This window comes from Diprion similis, chromosome 1 (assembly GCF_021155765.1).
Source record: "Diprion similis isolate iyDipSimi1 chromosome 1, iyDipSimi1.1, whole genome shotgun sequence".
Taxonomy (NCBI): Eukaryota; Metazoa; Arthropoda; class Insecta; order Hymenoptera; family Diprionidae; genus Diprion; species Diprion similis.
In genome coordinates this window covers 13,425,460-13,451,298 of record NC_060105.1, presented here as the reverse complement: position 1 = coordinate 13,451,298, position 25,839 = coordinate 13,425,460, and the positions used below count along the sequence as shown (strand labels likewise).

General features: G+C 32.6%; 1 protein-coding gene and 2 long non-coding RNA genes across 12 annotated transcripts in view; 2 read left to right on the top strand and 1 right to left on the bottom strand.

Moving 5' to 3' along the window:
• Nucleotides 1-2,652: 2,652 nt before the first annotated feature.
• Nucleotides 2,653-25,839, bottom strand: part of LOC124411352 (actin-binding LIM protein 2) — a 34,778-nt gene continuing 11,591 nt past the window's right edge. The window contains exons 4-15 of one of the 10 annotated variants that reach the window (XM_046890538.1): nt 22,569-22,803; nt 22,029-22,350; nt 18,708-18,779; nt 17,677-17,860; nt 17,186-17,451; nt 15,928-16,189; nt 14,718-14,804; nt 10,154-10,251; nt 9,566-9,635; nt 5,944-6,026; nt 3,811-4,014; nt 2,653-2,772 (exon numbers count right to left, since the gene is read on the bottom strand). In XM_046890538.1, the coding sequence (XP_046746494.1) occupies nt 2,659-2,772; nt 3,811-4,014; nt 5,944-6,026; nt 9,566-9,635; nt 10,154-10,251; nt 14,718-14,804; nt 15,928-16,189; nt 17,186-17,451; nt 17,677-17,860; nt 18,708-18,779; nt 22,029-22,350; nt 22,569-22,803 (1,997 nt within the window). In that variant the 3' untranslated portion in view covers nt 2,653-2,658. Of the gene's footprint in view, nt 2,773-3,810; nt 4,015-5,943; nt 6,027-9,565; nt 9,636-10,153; nt 10,252-10,865; nt 10,972-12,612; nt 12,714-14,717; nt 14,805-15,927; nt 16,190-17,185; nt 17,452-17,676; nt 17,861-18,707; nt 18,780-22,028; nt 22,351-22,568; nt 22,804-25,839 lie in introns of those variants that run through there. The other 9 variants (XM_046890708.1, XM_046890468.1, XM_046890621.1 and 6 more) reach the window with 9 other exon arrangements.
• LOC124412933 lies at nt 15,717-16,048 on the top strand. Its single transcript, XR_006929835.1, has 2 exons — nt 15,717-15,832; nt 15,880-16,048. It is a non-coding gene; the product is annotated as an uncharacterized LOC124412933 (long non-coding RNA).
• Nucleotides 23,115-25,839, top strand: part of LOC124412982 — a 19,563-nt gene continuing 16,838 nt past the window's right edge. Inside the window, exon 1 of the long non-coding RNA XR_006929839.1 lies at nt 23,115-23,125. This is a non-coding gene — a long non-coding RNA (uncharacterized LOC124412982). The remainder of the gene's footprint in view (nt 23,126-25,839) is intronic.

Here is a 25,839-nt window from a genome sequence, read left to right as displayed (position 1 = left end):
ATCATTGCTTGGAAACCACCGGATATACCGGGGTTAATTAAAGAGTACATTGGCACATCCTCATATGGGGTATAGCCAGAAGGAAAAAGAAGAAGAAGAAGAAGAACGATAAACTATTCAGCATGGAACCATTCGCATGTAATTGGTGATAATTAATAGGAATTTGATTATAAATAATCCGAAAAATCCGTTCTGGTCTCTAGTTTTCTTGGGTATACTATTGCCCCAGAGTTAGGTGAAACATGTTCTTCCATAACTGAGTATAAATGGTTTTAGGATATAACAGAGAATTAACGTGAATTCTGTGTAGTGTTTGCCTTTATTGTATTTCACGGACTAGCGGAAGCGATGTGCTTTTATACAGGATACGTTACATCTGTTAACATCACAGTAAAAGCATATTGACATTCTCTATGCCGCAGTTATGATGCAAAATCCAATAAGTATGTACCTGGCAGCGTTACAAAAATAAGTATTGAACTCTAGCACATATTAACTGGCCGGTTGTCACTTGATATATATATATATATCAATGTATATTTATATATATGATTAATACTTGCTAATTGCAACTGAACAGTTATTGGCAGGATAAGATCTGCAAAAGCTGCACTGTAACGGCGACATACAGTATGTTCCCGGGTTGTGGCCACAAAATATGATACAAATATCAACGTTGTTATAGAAATCTTCAATGTATTTCTAACATTACTCATAAGCTTACATGTAATATAATTGCTTTTCAAAAATATCTCTAGTCAGAATTTAGCTAATAAATCATGTTAAATGATAATATTTCGTAGCAAATCACTACCGTAGTATATGCGAAAAATCCACCTCTTTGTATTGGAGTGACTCAGAAACTAATTTAAAAATACATTTCAAGAAAATCAAAAAAAAAATTTAAATAACATAACTCACAGTCTTAGCTCATATTTAGCTATTTAACTTTTGACCCACGATGCTGATCTTCAAAATTGCAATCAAAACTTGTTCGTCATATAACATCAGTCATAGAGATCAAGATTGTTAAACATGACGTCATATCCGGAACACCTTGAGTAAAATGTTAAAACTTTCATACATCTATTTCTGAAATAATTTGCCAAATAAATTAAGTCTGCGAAATCTTAGAATTAAACTTTCAAACTTTCAACACCAAAAATTAATCATCTTGCACACTAATGATATAAGTAAGCTCGCTTCTTCGACTTGCGATATTTGCAAAAGGACAATCATGAAGTTTGTTATATGTGACACGTTTATATTTATTTATTTATGTAACTATTTTATTGCAAATGTGCTAGTTGCGCTACCAGAGCCTCAACGTTCGAGTAATGTAGCTCTGACTTGTCAGTCAAATATTTATTTAATTAAATTAGTTCTTCTATACCCAGAAAAATGAGTTTTAAAGCATGGCCCATCTTCTTGCACGCTTAGCTTGCGGTATGACAATATCGTTTATTGATGTTTTAACACTTTTTTTATAGTATCATTCCACAAGCCACGTGTATCCTATCTGATATTTTTCATTTCGTTTACATTTTTTTTCTCATTTTGCTTATAGTAACATGTAATAGTTATTAAAAGTACCAGCTATAATTACTATCATCATTATCTAATAGAATTTTTAGATAATATATTTCATCATTCTTGAAGGAGTGTGTTTGGGTATGACGGTTAAGCATAGCATATGCGAATTCTGCTTGCTTTCTTACATTACCCATTTTATTTACAGTAATTAATAATTGTATTGTAACATTTTCTCATAGTTTATTCATTTATTTATCAATTGCAAAGCCATGTCATCGAATGGCAGCGTTTCTGCTGTGGTTGAAACACCGGATAAATCGACCACTGCATTTAACAGCTTATAGGTAAAACAATCTTTATAGAGCGCTGGTAGTAAGAAAAATACATGAGTCGGTACAAGTATTATACCTCTGAATTTGTTAGTAAAAAATATCAACTATAGCAGAAAAACGTGACAGCCCAATAAAACGGTTATTTTAGTAATGCATTCAATTCGAAATTACGAATTTCGTATTACCAAGTAAGTTAAGATATTAAGATGACACTAAGTCAACTTTTATAGCACTCCGTGAAGTCTACCTGATACAAAGTTTCGTAATTAAAAAACTAATTCATGTATCTATCTACGTATGTTAAATTTTATTTCCAATATGGGCAAGCCTGCGTGATAATAAAATTACGTTTAAAAGTGATCTGGAACGTTTCGTTTTTTGTGTCAATAGGTCCTTTAGATTTCTAAATTCGAAAATATACACTAAACGTATAATTTTACGTTTAACGTAGAAAGTAATATGAAGTTGACAATAACGATTAGCGAAAAGTACAAACAATAGTATGGAAATATAGTTAATGTATCATGTGTCCACTAGAATTCAGATAACTGTGAAACATCAGATTGAAGAACTGTGTTGTAGAGAATAATTGTCTAATGTAACTATGAACAAATCAAATTTATCATTCGCTACTCCCTGACACATTCTGCAGAATACAATATCAGCTTTTAATTATTATATAAACCAGACTGTTGCACTCAAAAATACACTCTGCACAAATAATTACTCTGAAAAATTATTTTATTATAGAATAATAATAATAATAATAATAATTCATTTTCTTTTGAAAGAATTAGAAGAGTCGTGCTTTTCGTTTAATCTCGTTGCGACGCCATTGTGGCAGCCGGTAAAACTCAGCACGAGTGAATTGTAGAATAGCTTCAAATTCAGCGTCGGATAGGTGCCGCTAAATAAGAAAAAAAACAAACATTTCGATTATTCTAATTCTGATGTTAAGCAATTTAATTACCACAAAACTATATATAAAACTACACAAAACAGTATCACATGCCATACCCTAAACCTTTCATAAATGCCCTCGCACACGAGGAAAATCGCCCTCTGCCTGTGATGCACTATAATTTGTTTTTCTACTTTATTTGTTAATGTTTTATGACCTCGAAACCTTGGGAAGTTCTTAGGCTGGCCCATTGATGTGAGCCAAATAAATCACTTGTTGACGTCTGAGATAACGTCAAATATCATGGAAAATTTCAAGCAACGAATGACAGCTGAGAAGTTGTACCCCATAAATTATAAAATGTGCAGTAAGCAATAAAGCATTCATCGCCTAAAATTCTCAAGCATTCTTTGACGTTGTCATGAATCAAAAAAATTATCACTTCTGAACCGTTAGAAATACTAGAATTGGCAGGCAATAAAAATTTTCAGTATTTTTCAACGAATTTTTGGGAAAAAAAGGGAAAAAATTAAATGTATCCAAATTTTCAGTTTTAGATCGATATTTGAAAACAAAACCATCGTTGCAGAATTGCAAAATATTTTTCTTCAAAAATCCAATTTTAAAATAGATCCCATGACTGTGTGATTTTTGTTGATAAGATTTTTCGACACCATGATATCATGTGTTAAAAATTCTTAACTTTCAACCATCCTATTGTAAAATTTTTAAAGGAAAAGAAAATTGAAGGTTTGGAGGCTGATCGACTTGAGCTTAATTTCCCCATAAATATGTAGTTGGTAATCCAGATATTCGTAGATAGTTTGTAGTAAATTGATCATATATTCCATACGAAGTATGGGATCTACGGAACAAAAACTTTTGATTCAAGAGTGGAGTGTAGCATGTCGATGATGTTTCATATAGTTTCATCCAAGAAAAGAAGTATCAATCATCAATTTTATTTTTTGTAATACATTTTAAAATGCAAAAAAGTCATGACAAAACAAATCAAGTGTAGGGAAATTCAGGTTCAAAACTCACCTCTAGATTGCAACGGTCTACGTCACCAGGCAGCCTGTAATTGGTGATTAAAAGGAGATGATAAGGATAAAGCTTCGGTGGTTCTCCCGGATTTGCTCCCATGTCTGGTAACGAACGCCTTACGTGATGTCCACCATGATTTACTGTAACGGATCCCAGACCGCCCGTGTACGTAGTGGATGATGGAATTATCGCACCATCATTCTGATTACAATTAATAGATAAATAAATATAATGTGTATCATTGATGTACAAAAATATTCTGTAAATAATCTGATCAAATACACATGCATCATATTGCACTCGATTATAAAACTAGACAACTTTAATACTAACAACTTCAGTTTTTTAATAAGAATCAGAAGCGAAAAAAACGTGAATCCAAACTACTTTATACAGTAAAATATGTAAGAGAGTTACAAGTTTGATGAATCTGTGAACAGTGAATAAACACAATTTGCATAACACATTCTGGCCACTCAAGGTGGAGAATAAACCCAGATTTCCGAATTTAATTTAGGAAAATAATGTATTTCACTAAATTGCCCCAAAAATATCTAATAATACTTATAAGGATAACCACTTGAACAGTTAAAACAATAGCTTTATTTAGTTCTAAATTCCAGAGCTCACAGCGGTCTACTTGCTCAACAAAGGTGACAAAAAAGTTCCCACTAACTTTCAAAAAAAAATTACTCATTTTCTGAAATCGAAAATAATTCAAGAAAATCTAATGAAATATAATAAAGATTTTGAGCTTTGATACAAGATGGAGTTTTGAAAACAGCAGAGATTACATTTGAAACCGATATACGTGTATCGAAAAAATAACAAATATACATTCACCTTCTGTTAATGCTCGAATAAATGAAAACAAAATTAATCTTTCAACATTATTAGAAGATGGATTTTTCTCATTGCCTTTGAAATATATATCATTTCAAAACATAACGTGTGCTGTTACGAAATCTTCATATTCTATTGGGGCTCAAAAATTTTGTTATATCTCACTGGATTTTTCTGAATTAGGTACTTCAGATTCTAGAACATACACGCATATGAAATAGCAAATGATTTATATCTCGGACGCGATTGGTTGAAAAATTTGTTCAAAATTATGGGCTTGTTTCTCGATAAATGCTTTTAGATAACAAGTTTGGGAGCAAATCTAAAACACGAAATTCTAATCTTGATCGAGACCTCATGGATTGTCCCAGATATGAAAAATATTTTTATATTTAAAACAAAGGAACAAATAGCGAAGTCGGACAAGTGAAAAAAAAAAAAAAAATGAGTTTGAGAAAAAACAGTAACTTAAGTGAAAAAATGACACGCTGCGAGCCCTGAAATTCAATTCAATCAGTAATTGGATTTACCATGGAGTTAATCATAATCTATACAGTGATTTCGAAAAATTATACATATACGTGCAAGAATCACTTTGCCATTTCGTGTGCTAACTTTAGACATGCATATCCTTTTGCACATAATTAGAACTCGACTATGTTCGTTACTTTCTAACGAATGTCTTTTTTTTCGAACAATTTTACTTCTTCAATTGACAATAAATACTGATAATAGCGATTAACTGAAAATTAAATTTACAAATACTATTTTTCACAAACAGTATCATAAAAAGACTATTAACTCAAGTGCCATATCATGCTGTGCATTCCATGTTCATCATACGTTAATGTGCACGATTTTTTAACGAAGCATTGCAGTAATATTTGCAAATTTACAAGCACCGTTCATGCAAAATATATGTAAATTATATACATTTTCTTGTCTAGTATGTGTGTTCAAATATTCCGGAACCAATTAATTTGTACAATGCAAGAACAATAACATAAAACTTTTGCAAGCGTGGAGCCGACGTAATCTATATAAACAACTTGATAGAACGATAAGTTATATCAAACTGTACAGTGCATAAAAGGGTTCACCAATATAATTGACTCCAGTAAAATATTCTCCCCACAAATAAACTTACTCATTTAGGAGTAATAAGCTTTGTAAAAATAATTATATCAAACCCTATGTGGAAATTGGTCAAATTTGACTTAAGTTTGACGTAAAATATTGATTAATACGTGTATGTTACATTGCGAGTGCAAATAGCAAGCTACAAACCATGCTAATGCGCCGGGAGAAGTAGGGCGCTGCAGTACATACCAATGCCCGTCGATCCACGTCTGTGATGCTGCCTGTTGATACTAAATGCATGGGGAAAAAGGGAGAAGAAAACCATGTAATTATGAAAACACTAATTTTATCACATTGGATTCATTTTTGGTATCACTTTTGAGACTGGAAGTTATAAAAATACAATTCTAGATTAAAGGTTCGTTTCTTCACTACTGTATTAAATTGAATCATCATTTATACCTAAATTCTCTGAAAGCTAATAGTCACATTGCTTGTTTTTAGATTAGCTGGAGATAAAGTTTGGCTAAAGAAGCAAACCCTAAATCAAACATAGAGGTTCTATCAATATTTTTGAACGTTATCCTTCGATTAGTGAAAAATATCCAATCAACCATACTCGGTCGAAAAAGAAATTGGAGATGAGTATAAGATTCAGTTATTATAATAGATGCACCTTTGATTCTAGAGATTGAGCTGTAACATGGGTGTATAAAAACTACTTAAATGAAATGGTCTGCTTTGACTTATGGATAGTCTATTCGAAATTCAAAAGTTTTGGTAATATTTTTAGAATGAAATTAGTATTAGTACTTCAAATGTGTGAAACTTAGACGTCAACTTTAGAAAAATAAATCATACACAATCGACGTTGATACCTCTACGGATGGTGCGAAGTAAAATCTGCACAAAGCAATGTAGACACTCGTTACGACCATAATCATCAATATGGTCAATTAGATATTTTTTCAGTGAATACACTTCAAACTTTTTATGTACAAGGCCCAAAAATCGTAAAATAAAAAGATTTAAGGCTGTACGATACCATTACACCCTCACGAAAAAAAAAAAAAAACTTCTACTCGAATGTAAATTTATACCGTCAACTTTGTATGTAAGGGAATTTAGCAAATATCTATGAGAAAGAGGTTTTCGCTGGAGCAAAAATTGACACCATGATTACGTATTTTGTGATTACTTACATTTCATAGAGTGATTGCGAGAGATTACTTGAAAATTAAACTTTACTTTGATTGTATGATTTCTCATGATTTCAAAAATTTCATATGATTTCTTAAGACCAACGATTATATTTATGATAACTAATATGGAATTTTACTTTTATATTACTGATTTCAGTGTCATTTTGATGATTACAAAGTCAATTCGGATCTTGCGAAATGATTTCGAATGATATTAACACAATGATCGCTTTGATGAAACACCCCTCAAATTATGAATTGAGACCACAAATTTACACACAAGTTCGGGGTTTGTTCGACAGTTACTCAAAAACAGGGACTATTCTGGTTAATTATTATTATTATTACCGTTGTTGTTTTTATTGTTGTTGTCGTTATTACTATTATTCTTGTTATTATTATTTGAACTGTAATAATAAAATACCACATGGAATACTCGAATAAGATTTATACTCAATGGACCGTTCCACGATGTGAATCTGTCATGCCAAGCAAACATTTTCAATTTTACACGCTAATAGTTCTCACCTTCTCAATAGTTAGATTTTGAAGCCAGAACACAGACCCGATACTGCAAAATTCGTCTAATATTAATAACACTATACGATTATCAATTTGTTAACAATATGTTACTTAGGTCGATGAGTTCAATTGAAAGTATTCTGATGAACTTTGCAATACCAGGTCTGACTTAGGCGCAATAAAGTCATTCCTTAAGAACTACCAACATGCAAAATAGAAAAAAATTGTCTAAGGCCTCCTCGATCCGCTACACGTGGAACAGCTTAAATACAAGGTTTCAAATTAGAATAATAAATATTAAACGCTATGAAAATACAGATAATAATGAAACAATGTAAATGAATTTGAAAAGAAAGAATAAAAATGTTGTTAGGTTTGAATTAATTTAAATAGCAAAAAACTTTTGAATAAAATGTAATACTATTTTTATAATTATAATATGTTTTACCTCTATAAAGCCAGCACCGCCACAATAGAAAATCAAAATATTGGACAGCCCAAAATCAGGAGCTAAAATCGGTAACGACGCCATGGTGAGATTAAACTGACACTATCACAAGGTTGATATTCAACAACAATCAAAAATCAAAATCTGAAAATTAAAAGCTATTCAATACATACATACTATACGATGTACTGTAAGAAAATGAGGAGAAAAAATCGATTTCATGGAAGTTCTAGACTAGAATACCCCATTTGTGCCAGATCAGTGGGTGAGAATGAATAAAATTGCCTATATACTGTTCCGTAACAAAAACATGTCCGCATTTGATTAAGAATTCAGTCAGAATTCTAAAATTAAAACTTTTTTATTGTCCAAAAATTTCCAACGTTTTTCTGGCATGCACAGATATTTCTACATTTATATGTTGAATTTTTTAAATGCTAAGCCATGTTTCAGATTTTCATATATTCAATAATTACGACATCTTCCCATGGTAAGAATTATAATTCATGTCAACTTTTTTTTCAAGCATACGTGACCAACATTTTGGTATACATGGAATATTATTTTTCAAATCAGATGAGATTCTGAGGTCAAATTTTTTACTTGTTTCATTTTTTTAATCGTCACTATGCTTAACGGAAAGAGCTTTCGTTATTTTTATTTTTTTTTTATTATTAACTCAATTTGTTTTCAAGTTCTGAGGGAATGAAGATGTTATATCGACGTTATAGCACTTATTCACTACTTGACATTCAAATAGTTGCATAAAGAAATTTTCAATTAGTTGATTAGTAAAACTGTTGAACAATTGAGAAACAAGTGAGAAAGTTAAGATGGGTGATAACGTCCATGTTGGTCGGCGGAGGGTTAATCTTATTATTATTACCATATATACCAGTAATCTTACTATTAGACCCATATTCTTCACCGGATTTGACCTTAAGGGCTGGAGCTGCACAATCAGCATTACAGAACTTAATTAGTTTTTTACTTATGTCGATTTTTAACCTGATCATATTGCTAGCTTAGTCTCACTCTGGCATCGCCACCGGTTTTGGCCATGAGGGATGGAGCTATAAAATCGGCGTCAAGCACTTGATTAGCTCCTAATTCTGGGCTGTCAAATATTTCAATTTTTCATTGGGGCGGTGCTGTCTTTTATAGAGTTAAAGGTTTTAGCAAGTCAGGCTTCAGCAAAATAAATTAATGAAACCATGTAATTTGTCAAATATAAATGCAGTGTGATAGACGTTTGTAAAATCTTGGTCAACTGATTGTCAGACACAGATTCTAATTTGATATTTGTCATGTTCAAGGTGGGGTATTCTATGGAAGATTAATCAATCATCTTACGGGATTTTATTACTTTTGTAACATCTTGTAGTACAGGGAACTTGATTTTTTTTCCCAAATATACACGAATACTTGATAAATTAATTTTGTTCGTCTACGTCAGTGAGATATTCAATTTCCCTAGTGCTTCAAAATAGCAAAAAAGTAATAAATCCCTGATCGATTCACTTCGCAATGACCCCATGTAAATAAATTTTCAGTATAAAGATTTTCAAACGTCACACGAGTTGTTTTAGAAGTTGAAAAAAGACCAAATCGTTAGTGAAAAGCGGAATAATCATAAAATCCAAAAATTTTTACTCACTGTCGGACTTCCCAGACGAAAAATCTGTGCTGTGTGTTTTATCGCCCATTCCACTGAATGAGTAGTCGCCCTGGATAACAATTAAAATACCAATCAACAATTAGAATTGATGTAAGTCATCCACATGCTATTTGTTATAAAAAACGTAAAGCTACATGTAGCTCAAAGGACTTCTAGCCACAAGTGTGAGTACATAGATATTTTTGGTAAGATTCTCAGAATAAACATAGTTCATTCGTTTCTACTGTAAAAATATTCTATAAAATATCAAATATTTACTACTGATATTTCTGTAGCAAAGAAAATCAACATTTTTCAAGTTGTTTTCCTCAGGCTCTAATAAAATAATGAGGTACGCTGTGTCTGAATTGATTTTTAACAATGCGAATCAACCATCTGAAAATTACCTATTCATGGGAATAACTGTGTCGGTAGATCTTAAAATTCTGACAATTTCTGTAACAGCATTATTGGAGTTTGAGGAAGGCAACAGTTTAGAGTATCGTAGAATAAAAGGAAAGATTGAGCTAATGATTGCCCAATTGATATCTGAATGTAGAGGCCCCTTATAGCGGCGTTGCGACTTACGGGGAGGGCGGAAACGGAACCACCAGTTGAAGAAAAGGTGTGACTTCGCGGTGCCAGACCATATCCCGGCTTCGGAATGTGTCGAAGAGAGCTCACAACTGGTTTTAATCACCACAAGAAGCAATTAGTTTTAACAACGTTTCATTCTTAAACTCCCATACAAATGTCCCAACGTTCGCAATTTCACACGCATCACGAAAACTTATTCCTTCGGTTCTAAAAATAGCTTTTGTGTTTTTGATATTTAGACATTTTTTAGAACAACTTACGGATACCAAGCATCCATTTAAAACAATAAACTTTAGTAACAACAAATAGACTTTCAAACTGAATAAGGACTTCAGACGGTAAAACTTTCAGTGAATGCAATACAAATATGATGTTTCACCTATATGTATATGCAGATAATTTTTTTTTTAATTCGACAATCACATTAAGGCGTTTGAACTATACTATAATGTACGATTTCTCCAATGTTTTTCACAGAATTCGTGAGAATCTGATGACCAAGCAAAATGAGTTCAAACACATTGGAATAAAATAAATGCACCAGACTTTAGGCGTTTTCAATATAGTTTTTCTTTCTATAATTATAAAATCTTTTGGCAACTTGTTGATATCATAGCTTATGTTACTCCAATATACTGAGAATCGTTTCTACAATATAGCAGAAATGTTGTTTCATTCGTGATCACCATCAATGGCACAGCTCACATTGTTCGAGAGAAAAGAAACGCATCTACTTTTTTCATAATTTTTGATTCAGTGCATGTGGCCGATTCATCCTTGAATCATTCGTTCCACCGCTCAGTGCCTACCTGTATCGCCCATGAATTACCGACATCGGCAAAGCAGGCAATAGCAAAAGTTGCATGGTGTGTTGATTTTGTATACTCTCACCCTTAGCATGGGTGCTTCAGTAATTTGAAATTCTCAAACTCATACTAAAAATATTCAACTAGATCCCTGACATACTCAAAAGATAAATTTACCTTTGACAGATACCATTTTCTGTAACATATGGTGCCACTAAATCAAATGTACAAATTTTACTGCATTTGTAATGATATAAATTTCTGGTTGTGTAGTAGGAGCTCAATAGAAATGCCGTAATTTACGTATCATCAAAATTGTTCGTTAGCAAATTGCAGAATATAATTAATTTTTAATAATATAATTAATCTATACCAATATCAGTTCGGAATATAACTCTTTTTTGGTTACCTTGCACCGTAGTTTCTCAAATCATACAAGCCGAATTTGATTTATTTAATTATGGATGCATATGTGTAACTAGATGCAATTCAATTACAGAGTCAAATCAACTACGTATATTATACTGTGACTCTTTTATGACTTCGAACGCTCGACATCGTGTACCTGGTCCACAATGAGCGTAGACAGTGTGTACAAGGCTCGATTTGAGGTCTGCTACATGATGTAGAGTGTATAGAGTCACAGAAGACTCAAGGTGTACTTAAATTTCGCATAAGTGTTGGGAAACTGTTATATTTACAGCAACTAAACCAAATAGCGCTATCATACACTACACTAAACCTATGGTAAGTATGTAATTAAACTATACTTATTTTATAACTCTGCCACAGCTGCAACCGAGACTTTCTTTCAAGTTTACTCAAATCCTGAATAAAGACCTATTAATAATTTGTGTCAATTCTACAAAATGATGCCATACTGATGACCCATTTTTTAAGACAATAATAGTGGTTAATAAAAGCTGATTATTTGCCTACTATGAAAAATACAACAGTAAATCCTACGGTAATAGTGTAACTACTGGTAAAATTCAAAAAATTATTATAGCGAGTAAAAAACTATAATGAGAAAAATGAGAAAATACATTAAATCGCAATTTTATAAAAATGTAGAGTATATCTACCAGATTTATAACATTTTCCTTGAGAAACTTTTGACTTTTGCCAATGACACATTCTTCTCAAAAAATTTTCAACGTTCATCATAAATGAAAAAGTAATCTTTAATTATAATATTTTTACAAAAGAGTGACTATAAATTACACGTTAACATATCTATGATGACTTCTCAATACCCAGAAATCTGTACACTTTCGATTACACACCTAAATATAACATCGGCAACAAGGTCATAGATGTTAGCAAAAATGCTACTTATATAACACTGCAATATTAATTTCGTGAATATTCCATCATTTTTTATGTTGAATTCAGGTATTAGCTCTAGACTCGAGCACTTTAAAAATTTCAAAACTACCATACTACTACCTAATTCTTCACATTGAGTAAAATTGACACGTTTTGAACACTTTCTTCTAAATCAATAAAATGATTTCAATTTATTGTTGCAATTATAGTATCTCTGGCTACAATACAATCTTTGATCCTTTTCCAATTAGGGAAATTTCAAAGTATTTCGAGTTGCACGCAGTGACAGGGTTAGTGAAGAATGTACAGACTCACCGAATGGTAATGCCTACTGGCTGATGGTAGAGTAGATGCTCGCTGAGTACCAAGAGGTGGATAATTTCTGGGAGCCGGGGAGCGAACAGAAGATCTCCCAGCTGTTGCCCGCACACACACAACACAAACACAAAAACACAGATAGAGACAAAACAGTACACAAAATATAGCGCGTAGAGATTACAGTAAATTAAACGAAAAAAATAGATGAACATAAAGTAATTGTTATAGTGAGTCTATACAGATACCCCAAGAGGGGTATCACAAAGTGCGTTGGTGTAAATAATTGCAATTAAAGGATTTAAAATGATTTTGTATTAAATAATACAGTGATATTAAATGATTTCACTTTGGTTGACAATTACAGTCGATTTAGGTACGATTAAAGGCTTTAATTTACTCTTCCCCACCATATTGTGAAAAGAAATATGAAATTAAAAGTACATCAAACTATTGCTGATAGAATAAGACTGACAAGAAATTTCAGAGAGTAGAACGAAGTATTTTAAAAATTAGGCTTTGAGTTAAATCTTTTGAATTTGTGTGAAATAATGAAACGATAGTTTTCTTCATGATAAATAGAAACAAGTAGACCGAACTCCATAGAAAATAGCCATTGAAAATCATGTGTAGAATTGCAACGAGTAGACGGGTATAATTTGGCTGAGTGCAGCAATACCGCACTCTAGGCTATGATTGGCTACTGTTATAGTTGCTATGTACTATCATAGTCATCGAGCAATTTTTACGTGTAATATGTCAGGCCACAAGCTCATCACTGTTCAGAAACTTAACAGCGGTCTTCCTACTCTAGACCGAAAATACAAACATCTGCAGCAATTCTGCTGACGTTTCTGAATACTGAAGTGCAGTCTCGTTATCTCTATTCTTCATGGTTTTACTGTAGACGTAACAGTCCAACTATTTGAAAAACAACGACAAACTATTGCTTTCGGAAATGCATTGATTTTAATACCGGAAAATATTGATGTCTATAACAATTTTGAAGATTTTTCATTGTCATGCGAATCGTTATGCTGCATGCTCGTACAAATGTTTGTCGTCTGTGTGAAAATGTTTCAAAAAATACGAAATATTCAGATACAAGAATAGAACAAGAAAGAATAAGTTTGCAGATGTGCTAGCGAAAAATGGTGGTACAAACGTAAAACAGCTAATACAAGTGTTACATTTAAAAATATTATTTTAAAATAGTTTCCCTAAATTCTTCGACCGACTTGATAATTCGAGATCAAAATACGCCAAAATAAATTCTCTGTAACACTAATTTAGTATTGATAATGGCAATCGATCAATTTCGCTAAAAAAATTTCCAACTTAGGTATTAATATACTTTTTACAGATCGGAAATCAAATCCCGATTCCGAATTCAATTTAAAATCGAAACTGGTTAGCCCACAATGCTTAAAACTTATTACACTGTTGACTCTAAATAACAAGATTTAATGTGAAAACTGAGTATATTGTTATGTAGTAAAATTAGATTTTACAAATACAGCAAAATATCATGCAGAGGCGTTATACATCACCTGTGAGTTTTTACTGGGCGTACCTGCGTGGTTTTTGGTGCTACTGGACTTGGTCTAATACCATCTACGTATAATTTTGAATACCCTACTACCTTTTTAAAGGCATTGTTAACTTACGATGGTTGAATATTTATATATAACGTTACACTCGGCCTGATCATCAGAGGTATGCATCAAATTCAGTTCTTCCTGTGTTTCCTCATTATACGAACTCCAAAACACATACCTACATCATAAGTAAACCAAATAGTCTGCTCTTATTACAATTTTGCAATAACCATGCCACACAAGATAATAATTTTTTTTATTTTCTCTCACTCGTTTTTCTTTTTTGTTTCTTTTTTTTATCCATAGTTTACATCATTTGGAGAAACACACAACATATTTTGCTAGTAAACAATACCTCTGACGTTCAGTTATAAAACATCCAATAATAAAGTGAGTTGTTAGTGTCATGTGCGAACGTGTGGACATGTATGAGATGATAATATGTTTCTTGTTAAACACATGATTATCAGTATATTTTTAGCTATTATTTCTGTTTATAAAACTCACCGTTGTAACTAGGCCCGACACTAGATCTGTAACTAACACCATCTTCATCCTCCCATGGACGAGCGTGATCTATATTCCTCGACGGTGCTGGAAAATGTATTATAAATATTAGTTTATACAACGGATGTTTGGAAATTTCGATTTACAAAGCCCGTAGAGTGTGAGTAAAGCACCCCATTTCCAAATAGTGGGGCAACACAACGTTGGCCCATGCGAGAAATTAAAATACTATACTCTACACAGTAGGACTTTCTTTGGCGTACGCGCACTTTCGATTAATTCAATTTTAGGGCACTGCCATTGATCATAAGTTACCCAACCCCTACCTTCGTTGCTCCTCAAAACAAACTTTCCTGCACAAGTGTCGCAAGATAGAGCGTGTATTACACGTGTGAACAGACTGTATCTGACTTGTGTGATTGCAGCACTTGCCTTGGCTCATGCTGCAAACTGCAAACTTATTTGAAATCGCCCACTTTCCACACTAGTAACACAATATACTATTTCTAATTTTTTTTTTTTTTTTTTTTTTTTTTTTTTTTTTTTTTTTTTCCCTCAGTAGACTTGATTGACAAATTTATAGTTCTTACTACGAGATCATATCTTTAACGACCAGTGACATGTGCCTCCAATAGATTTGAGATTTTTCAGTTTTAGTAATGGAAAGTATCATTCGATTTATTAGGATTGCTCAGCTAACGTTATTTCTTATTTGTAATAACGAATTTAAGGTATAAAAGATATTTTGATATGAATATTGGAAAATGAACTTGAGAGATTTTCTGATGTTTACAAACTTCTACTATAAAGTTATAGAAGATAAATTAACTAGTCTCTTTGAATTATTAAGAAATGCAGCAGATTTTGCACTTTCAAATCCCAGCAATGCGGCACTAAAAACAGGAGAATTTACGAGTAAGAACTTGAAATTATTAATACCAGTTTGTTGCTGGACATATATCGCAAGGAAAGAAACTTAAACAGTGTTAAGCTGCATAGAGACTCAAGTATTTTTGTGCGTACGCACTATTTCATTTGCTTCCTTTTTACTTCAAGAAGGAAAAAAGGAGACGAAATACATTGGTGCGCGAAAATATGCTTTACTTCAAAACTTTGTAAAAAAATTTGAATAATTTTCTAAAACAATTATGGAAATCATTAGGTGTCAAAAATATCAAATAAAGACACTGAATATTAAAAAGAAACTCACAAGCGCCAACGGGACTTTCGTAACGTAACCGATAGGCCGGTTCTCGAGCAGCGGAAGGTGTTCTCGAAGCATTCCTTGGGTCGACGTTTGCTGCCCTATGTCGTAAGTTTTCCCTATCTTTCTCACGGTCCTGCAAAAAGACTTTGGCTATTCCTGTATCAATTTTGCTCAACTCAGCTTGCTCCTTCTTCAATTTTTGCTCAGCTTCTTGGATATATCCCTTGTTATCCACCTCATCTTCGTCATCCGAGACTGGTACACCCTGCAGCATTTAAGAAAAAGTATCAAATTATCCACTATCATTTTGTGAAAAATCAAAAATTTTCAATTCTGTGGTGATATGTTACGGTAGTTTTACAGATCACTCTGAGCACCAAAAATGTGTTGTTCGGAAAAGAACATTACCTGATTATAACAGTAATTAAATTCTGTTTCTTGGTAGGAAACCAGACCCTCGCATTTCTGTCAATTTATATATATTCAAGTTGCTGTATTATTTACAAATACTTTAAAACCACACAAATACAATAATTTGACAAATTGACGAAACAATAACAACAGATAGGTAGCCAAGCGATTATGCTTGGCTGCTAAAATAATGTTTTAATGATGTAAATACCTAACGAGTAAATTTCGAGAGAAGTTATTAACTACTTAGGGGCCATTCATTAATTACGTAAGGATGATTTTGACGAATCTTCACTACAGCACTGCAGTTTTACAGACGAATGCATAAGAGCCATTAGGAAATTTCATGATAGTGAAGTTGGACCCTTAAGAAAGTAGGAAGCTATGGATGTGAATATCATACTAAACACAACAAAGATTTGCACTAAGTACAATGAGAAACGCATCACGACTGAGGACAGCTATTAGCACTCTCTCCACAAAAGAGGCCAGTATTAGAGCATGGAAGAATTAGAGAAAACCGCCAGAAGACGCTCGAGTAGTTTAACGGGGGGAGGGGGGGATCGTAGTCTGCGATAAGTGGTTTTATAATTGATAAACTTTAGAGAAGACACACCAGAGACGTCTAGTAGTCCTAGAGGTGACAGGACAGCATCGCATCAACTTTGTTGATCTTATTTAATTACAGTTTCTAACATCGGCTTGAAAATATATTCATAATTTGCAAAACCAGGAGAATTTTGACATTTGTTTTGTCAACTTACCCATTATAGACGTGACGTTCTGTGACACAGATTATGACTAAACCAAATAAACAAGTTGTAAACTGTCTATGTAAGTTGCGACTTACCTTGTAGGTATCAGACCAACGCCTGCGTCTTTCCGGATCAGTATAAGGATAAGGTGGAGCAGGGAAATCGTCTCTTTCAATAGGAGGTTGTGTTCCTGGTGGTGGCCTCATGGCATCAGGGAAATGAGCCAATTCAATTGGCTCCTCATTGTCCGCTTGACTCACTGCTGCAGGTGATTTGGGTCTTGAGTCACTGAGTGCATCAACCAATGCACGCATACCAGATCGGCTGCTGCGCCCGCCACTACTTCTTATTGATCTTGAAGCTGCAAACATTACATTAATTTAACAATTTTGTCGACAAGCTCTTCTTTACTGATGATTTGTTCGGTTTAGCTACTATTTTTTATTTTATTACATATGATGTTCAAGATTTGTAAAAATCATTCTATTTTGTACTTCATCAGTATAATTGACGACTCTTTTTTCCATTCTAACATGGATACAAATATTGAAATATAATCTGTACCTAAATGTTGTCAAGTACTTACAACTAGGTCTATGGAAGTGTGGGCTGGTGGGTGGTTTATCATATGGTTGAATTGGTCGCCTCAAGTATCCTTGACTTGGTGTCTCTGTGAGATAAGAATATGTACAAATCCTAGATACATCCTCACCACCTCTTCCGTATTCTCTCAAGATCAATCCTGGACTGCCAGTTCTTGTCGGATAGTACTATAATTAACAACAGTAATAATTACTTAGAGTTCCCTCTCTCTCTCTTTTTCTTGCAAAAAAAATATAATCAATTTTTTGGTATTATAAAATGTCAAATTAATATACATTAAACCTTCGATATCACTTACAACCCTGAGATATTTGAGTTCTTAGAATTTTTTACACATATTTATTGAGTCATATACATTTCAAATGATTATAAACTGACATTTGTACGATAAATTTCGAGCGAAAATAGTTTTGGAGAATTTATTCAACGTTGAAACTAATCGTACACTGTAAGTTTTCTAGTTTGTTTATCAAAAGCAATTCAGCGCATTTTTTGTTGTATATTATGTGAATCTCTTAGAGAGCACCGTTCCAGTTTTTCGAAGTAACGTCATGCATTGCATTAACAGCTGCAGGGCAGCCGTCACCGTGAGCGTGAAAGAACTGCTTCGAGCGATTCCCATGGTACGTACAATTCAAAAATTGAAACATAAATTGCTGTTTGCAATGCATCTGTGTCGATTTTAAGTATTCAACTATGCAGTGTGTGAATCCTACTTCAATTGCTTTGTATTTAATAACAGGATTCCAAAGCATAAAATTCCAGTACCATGAAAATAATTTTAAAAATTGATTTTGTAACGTATGATGAACGAATACTTTTCATCAAAAAGAAAAAAATATAGATTTATCAGTAGATAGGAAGAAAAAAATTATGAAAAAAGAAAATTGCAGAAATCGTTCAATAATTAACTACCAATGCAAGTATTGTCTTTCATTGCATTATGTAATTATCATTACAAAATCAACTTTTATATTTTGTAGCTCATATTCACTGCAAAAATATTGACCATACCTTGCGACTGAGGCTGTTGTAAGGGCTGTACAGGGATCCATTGAGACTTGGTGTGCGTGACCGTATTGAAAACTACACACAACATCCGTGCAGAAAAATAAATAACACTTAACAAAGCAGTAAAATAACTCATAAAATGATATTGGGTATAAAAATGGTTATTAATATTCAAAGCGTGCAAGGGAATAAAAATAGTATGTTATATCATTAGTAAAAAAAAAAGCTGTCTATAAATCATTGTGAATACATGATCAATATACATGATAATTTAAAAATTTTACTGTAAAGGATGATGAGCACTCGACACTGACTATATTATCTGAAATTGTCTATAAAATGATGGATACATATTAAACTTGAAATTCGTTAAAGTAATGGAACAAAATATAAATATTAAATACAGCTTCTTTGAGTGTCAAACGGTGAGGAGATGACGAATGAAAAGTGTAAATACTAAAATGATAAAATGCTATGCTAATTATTTGTTTTCCCTCATCCTGTAAGCCTCCAAAGGTTAGTAGCATAACTTTACAAACTTCGACATCATGAAATGATACATAAAAGTTTCATTACTTGTGTCATTCATTTGGTGACTCAGTTGATATATTATATTGGTTCAAATCAATGATGGAGGATGGTGGAAATTACTCGTGCATAACACAGGTCAACAAAAAAAAATATTTTGTTTTGAGTTTATATTTAAATAAATAAATTTTCATTCTAAACATCGAATAATCAACCATAATCTTTATTTATTACTTATGAAGTTGCTTTTATCTATTTACGTTGATAAATAAGACCCTAAGTTTTTGGTTGATAGCTATTATACCGGTGCCTATTCATAAAAACAAGGAAAACGTTTTGACCAAGATGTGACGGACTTTGAACGACGTTATCAAGTGCAGTATAATGAGAGTATGACGAGAGATTACGTTTGGGGTTTGATACAAGAAAGTCCAAACAAACATAGAAGAAGTATGAAAAATATTAATTTTTGAACGTTATTCATGAATTCTTTTACATTTGTATTTTATTATTAATTGTATTATTTTTGAATAAAGATGATTTAAATGCGAAACTGAAGTTTCTTTAATTGTTATTTACAACAAATGTTTGAAAAAATAGGTAAATTTTCTTAAAATCAGAAATATCGTTCTGTTTTCTACAAAAGCAAGCTTTAACTATGAAAACAATTTTTTTCTTTTATTAATTACGTGGAAGAAATCAATATTTGACATCTAGAACCCAGACTCGAAATTCGTGTTGACCGACGTTATCAACTAAAGACAGATCCCGTTTGACAGCTGAGAAATATTGAATGTCCGGCAACAAGTAGTAACCATTTCAAATGATTTACGATGCAAGTGAACTTTGTGTTTTCACTTATCTTGTTCTGGTAATCGCAAAAATTATGAGAAATGACCAGCTGAGAGGACACATGCTCTTACGACTTTCGAAAATTCCAACAAAACTTCCTGAATCATGTCAGATTTTTACATACATTCAGTTACACATCAACAGTCAAAAACGAGATTAGAAATGTCGGCTCGGGTGATTTTTCACAGTTTTCAAACACCAATATCATCACAATGAGATATGGAATTCCAACCAAATCACATCTCAGTTTCAAGCCTATATCTCTACGTTTTACGCAGTGTACAGATAGAAAAATGAGTTACAAGACGAAAATAACAATTAAGTAAGATCAAAAATTTAATTTTTTTATTAAATTTTCGACTGATTTAATTTTGTTCTGATTTCTTTATAGGTTTTTTTATACATCTACCCCTAAATATTATGTAGAATTAAGTATAATATCGAAGGTGTTTTTATTTTAATATATCTTTTACTCAAAACAGCCTTCGTAATAAAAATAAAAATATAAGGTTTATTGCTTTACAAAGTTCAATGAAAAACAATATTTTTTTGTACTATAAATTTGTATTTATCGATAAACCCACCCGATTCAAGTTATATGAAGTATAAAGACAAATTTCATGTCCCGATCAATCAATTCAAAAATCCAAAAACATTCACATAGTCTGATTGGGTATGGAAAGAAAAAGTGTCTGAACTGACTGAGAATACTCCATATACATACTGACGGAATCGGAAAAAAAATGTTTTACGGCTTAGACTAGACCGGAACTCAAACCCTGTATAATAATATGCCTTTCACTTTCGGGACAATTGCCCTAATTACCGAGCTACCGAGACCACTGTCACGTTACAATATACATAAACAAACAGTTCATTTCGAAAAATAACTTTGATGGCAAAATGATACAAAGAAAATAAATTTATTCATGAGACTATGAATTGATAAACTTGATTTCCTTTTCGAAGACACCTCCAACTGTTTTCCATTTTCTATAATTAGTTTCCAAAGTTACGCAAAGGTGTACGATATAAAAAAAAAAATACATCGTTTTATTCTTAGAACATTTTTAATTACACTACAGGCTTTTCGACAAATAATTAATTTTTCTTCCACAGTCACCCGCGTGAACAGAAAAGTGTGCTCAAATTAACAGTTAAAAGTGATGAAAAATCATCTTCAACGACATTCCTAATACTATTTTCAACCCTTTGTATGCATCCGGTTGTATGCCGAATAAACTAATAAGATTCAGAGAGTCTTTTTCAATACTGTACTATACTTTTCGAATAGATATTTGGAAAAAAAAGTGACACGGCGTGCGATCAGAGGTTGAGGTATGGATTATACACCTGTCAAATTGCTCAAGGAAGCAAAACTTGGTATTGTTTGCCGTTTCGGTTTAGGTGCAGTCTGCAGGATGATCATTAAAATCAAATTAAAATCACGAGAGTTGTGGATTCTTGCAATCTTCGATATTGAGCTGTAAACAATATCCATTTTACTCTGGTTATTGAGCCAATATCACTTGAATCTCTATAACGTGATCCTACGGCAAAACCGAATAGACAAACTTAGCCTACCTGCACACAGTGTCCCATCTTAAAGAAAATGCTCAAATATATCGGAAACTAATGGTTATATCATTATTATTCAAATTCCCTCTCACGATCCTTAAGAAGAATAACGGACATTTAATATCATGAATTACTCGCATCCCTCGCATCAGACGCAATTCATTTATCAAAATTTACTTTCCAGACTCACCAACAAGTAAAAACTTTTACATCTATGATCTAGCTTAATGTAAAATGCGTTCTTAGAAGTAAACCTTGAAACTTTACTTGAGACCCTTAAGATGGTTGGGTAATGGTAATTCAATTATTCGAATACGGACAGGACTTTACAGCTGGAAAACTCGACGAAATAAGAAAATAACTTACCTGCATCTCTGAAGCACTGCTGCAAATGCGTTCTGAATCTCTATGTGGAGTATGGACATGGTTCTCCGCATGACCGTTGACAATACCATTAGAGCCAGTAGGCCCAGGTCCACAACGTGGATGCCAAATGGCACCACCTTGCAAGTACATCTCTTCTCCATCCCCGAAAGGATCTCCACATTTCGTACATCTCGCGCATGTTGGATGAAAGTGATGATTTTCACCAGCTTGTAAGACTTTTCCACTTATGTACCGACTGCAGTACGCACACTTGACTCCAAACTGCTTCTGATAATCTTTTTCACAATACGGTACTCCATCCCTAGTTGGATATTGAAATGAAAAAAAACCTTAGATGTTGTAAAATCTCAAAAATATTGTTTACATTTTCTTCCATGTCAATGAAATTAAATCAATTTGCAATGAATTCTAAGATTTCACTGAGCGTTGCACACCAAATTTAATCCAGGTTGTATAATCTTTGAGCAGCCAGTGATACTTTTAAATTAGAACGATGGTAAAAGACTAATCGATACATACTTGCCCATGTATTCTCCGTGCAATACAGTGTCACAACTGTGACACTTGAAGCACCAAACGTGCCACTGCCGATCCAAGGCTACCAAAGCTTGACCCTCTCGTAACTGCTGTCTACACCCGGCGCAGGCACCTGGATCAATCTGGCCTTCTAGTCCGGGTGGGGGTCCACTGTTATTTATTGGAGTAGAAGCCTCCCGTACCGGGATACTGACGCATCGATGACACAACGCTTGCCCTTTGGTGAAAATAATTTTCATGTATTACATTGAGATCGCGAGAATATATATTACAACTTAATGAAAAGCATTATTTTTAAATATGAATAAATAATACTTTTCTTGATGAATAAAGCAATAAATTAATGATGCAGAGTACAGAACCGGATATTATGGTACAAAAAATTTGCACGTGATAACCCGTTTAAGTATAATATTACAGTATATTAAGTAAACTGTTTCCTATTCGTGAAACATTTTCATTGTGCATAAAAAATTGATTTGTATGTGGGACATTCCATACCAACTCAAACTACCATTGAAATTGACATTTTTGATTTGGTTGTAATTTTTTACTCATCATTTTGTACTCTTGTGACAAAAAACTCGATGATTTTATTCGAATTTTTTATCCAGCCACTCACGAGACATGAACTTTTCAAAATTTTAGATATTTTTTTGAATGGTCATAACTTTTTCAAAAATGCATCAATTTGAATTTTTTTTTTTTCCGAATTGTGTTTTTCAATGGATTTGCCAAAAATTTTATGTAAATAAATATCAAAGAATGATTTACTAGATTTTTTTAATTCATAGATTAAAATCTGATTTTGAACATTGCTTGTATCCTTCGATTTTATTTAAATATTGTCAAAAAAAACTACTTGCTATTTCACAAATTTTGAGCCTGGTCCCATCTATTCATTTATTTTTTTTAAATTTAAAAAAAAATTTTTTTAAACAAATAGAAAGAATCTCTTTCCCACGACTGGACTAGGGTAAAAACTCGTGAAATAGAAAGTAGTTTTTTGAGACTTTAAGAAAAAAAATCGAAGGATATATGCAGTGTTCAAAATCAGATTTCTAGCAACAGTGTGCGTAAAATTCAATTTTAGACATTGATATTTGGGATGTGTAATACTACTTTTCTCAAAACTAAATAAAACAAAATAAAAAATTCGTTTTTTTACGTTTAAACGTCCTACAGATACAAAGGAAAGAAAACGAGAGGGCCCTAAAATGTGGGTGTAAAATAATAACTGAAAATTTTTATGTCCGTATTTTAAAATTAAGTTCATAAACGATTAGATACCTCGAATTCTACCTTATCGACTCTACCAATCATATCATCATGAATGTTTTTATTAGTCGCTTTCATGCATAAGCATGTAATCAGTCCTGCTTTTATAATCCACGATATAATACACACGTGCTTAATCTTTCCGCATAATCGTTAGTACAAAATGAGTGATAGTGACTCTATTCAGGACGATATTTTGGAAGCAGCTGAATCGAAGATTATTTACCGTGTGTGTTACAATGATTGTAAAAAGTGGATGAAAAATCAAAAAACAAACTCTTTACGAAAACATATTCACCAAGAACCTTTGTGCTCAAAGGTAAATACCATAAGATCATTGCCGATACATACTATTGAAACCGAAATAAATATCAATAACAAAACTTTTCATCAGTTACCGCATCGGCAAGTGCTGTAACCAACCAGAAGGAAGAATTTAATGGGTGGTATGCCGAAGGAAATTGTCACATGGTTAGAGTTAGAAATTCTTGAATTGTATACAGGACACAGTTTTAAGCGTTCTACGACCACTCTGTTCATAGATTCGGGAGCCGACATGACGACGTTGAAAAGACATGATGGATGGAAATCCACGTAAGTAACCGAAGGTTACACAAAAAATTTAGTGAATAACACATGAAAAATTGGAAAACAACCAACAAATGCGATTAATGAAGACTCTGATGAAAGTCCCAAAAAAAATAATAAATACGAACTACCGTTATAAAAGTTACAGAAGAAACAACAAAAGAAAACGGTCCAAATAGAAGATTAATATAAGCATTGAATTATGTTTAACATTATTTTTGTTTTCGTATCGATAATGTATTTCTATATGATCTCGTATCGAATTCAAAAATATGATATTTATATTATTGTGCAAATATATTTTTGCATAAGTTTCATACGTGACTTTGTCTGTCCACCTAGTAGCATATCATAATAGTTATATATTAAATTTTGCACAAGAGTCATTTTGTTATTGAATTAATTTTGTATTCCCCTACGAGTTACTTGACAAAAAATTATTCTACATAAATTTGTTAATTTTCATAATTTTTATAAGTTGATTGTTAATTGACAAAAGATTATTTGACATGGATTTGTTAATTTCTATAATTTTTATAATTTAGTTCAAAAAGATCAAACAAAATTAGGACCAAATAAAAAATATCAATTTCGATGGTAGGTTGAGTAGGCATGAAATGCTATGCTGAAATACTATTCAAAATACTAGTGAGGAAGCATTTTAACAAGGTGCTTCAGAATAGTGATATCAAACTTTGAGAGGATGTCAGGGTTGCAAAGACAAGACATCTTTGATAGGTAACGCATGGTCGGCGCAACCCCATTTCTGTGGTATAGATCGCCAAAGGGGTTGAGAATCTATGCCTGCACATAGGCTTTGCAGCCAGACAGTCGAGCACATTCAAATTCTACTGTGCACACATGTCTACTCAAACATCAAATCCGTTTGTTTAACTTCAGAGATTCGTTGACCTAATGCTTTGAAAATGTGAAAACAAATATAAAGTCCATTTGGACGCATTTGGAAATCTTTCCTAGTAAAGACGCACAGCTATGCTGACATTGTATTATTGCACTTTTGGGTGGCTATTTCGAAACGAAATCAACAAAAATATTTTCACTACTGCATTCAACATAATAAGAATAAGTTGTATAAATGATGTTCAAATTGGATCACCCAACAAGTGATGAGGTAATTATGCAATTTTTTTTCATAAAGTTCATGTGCATCGAGTAAGCACGCTTAAGTATATACATATACAAAGGCAGGTCCATTCAAATTTTTTTTTTAAATGTTTAATTATTTATACCTCTATAGTTGCTGAACTATAAATGCTGTGAGCCTGAACTGACAAATTGAAAAAAGTTGGATACTTTTTAAAAAAATAAAATTTTGGTCTTTTTTAATAAAATTTTGATAAATATTGTCTTGTACACTTTTCCTATC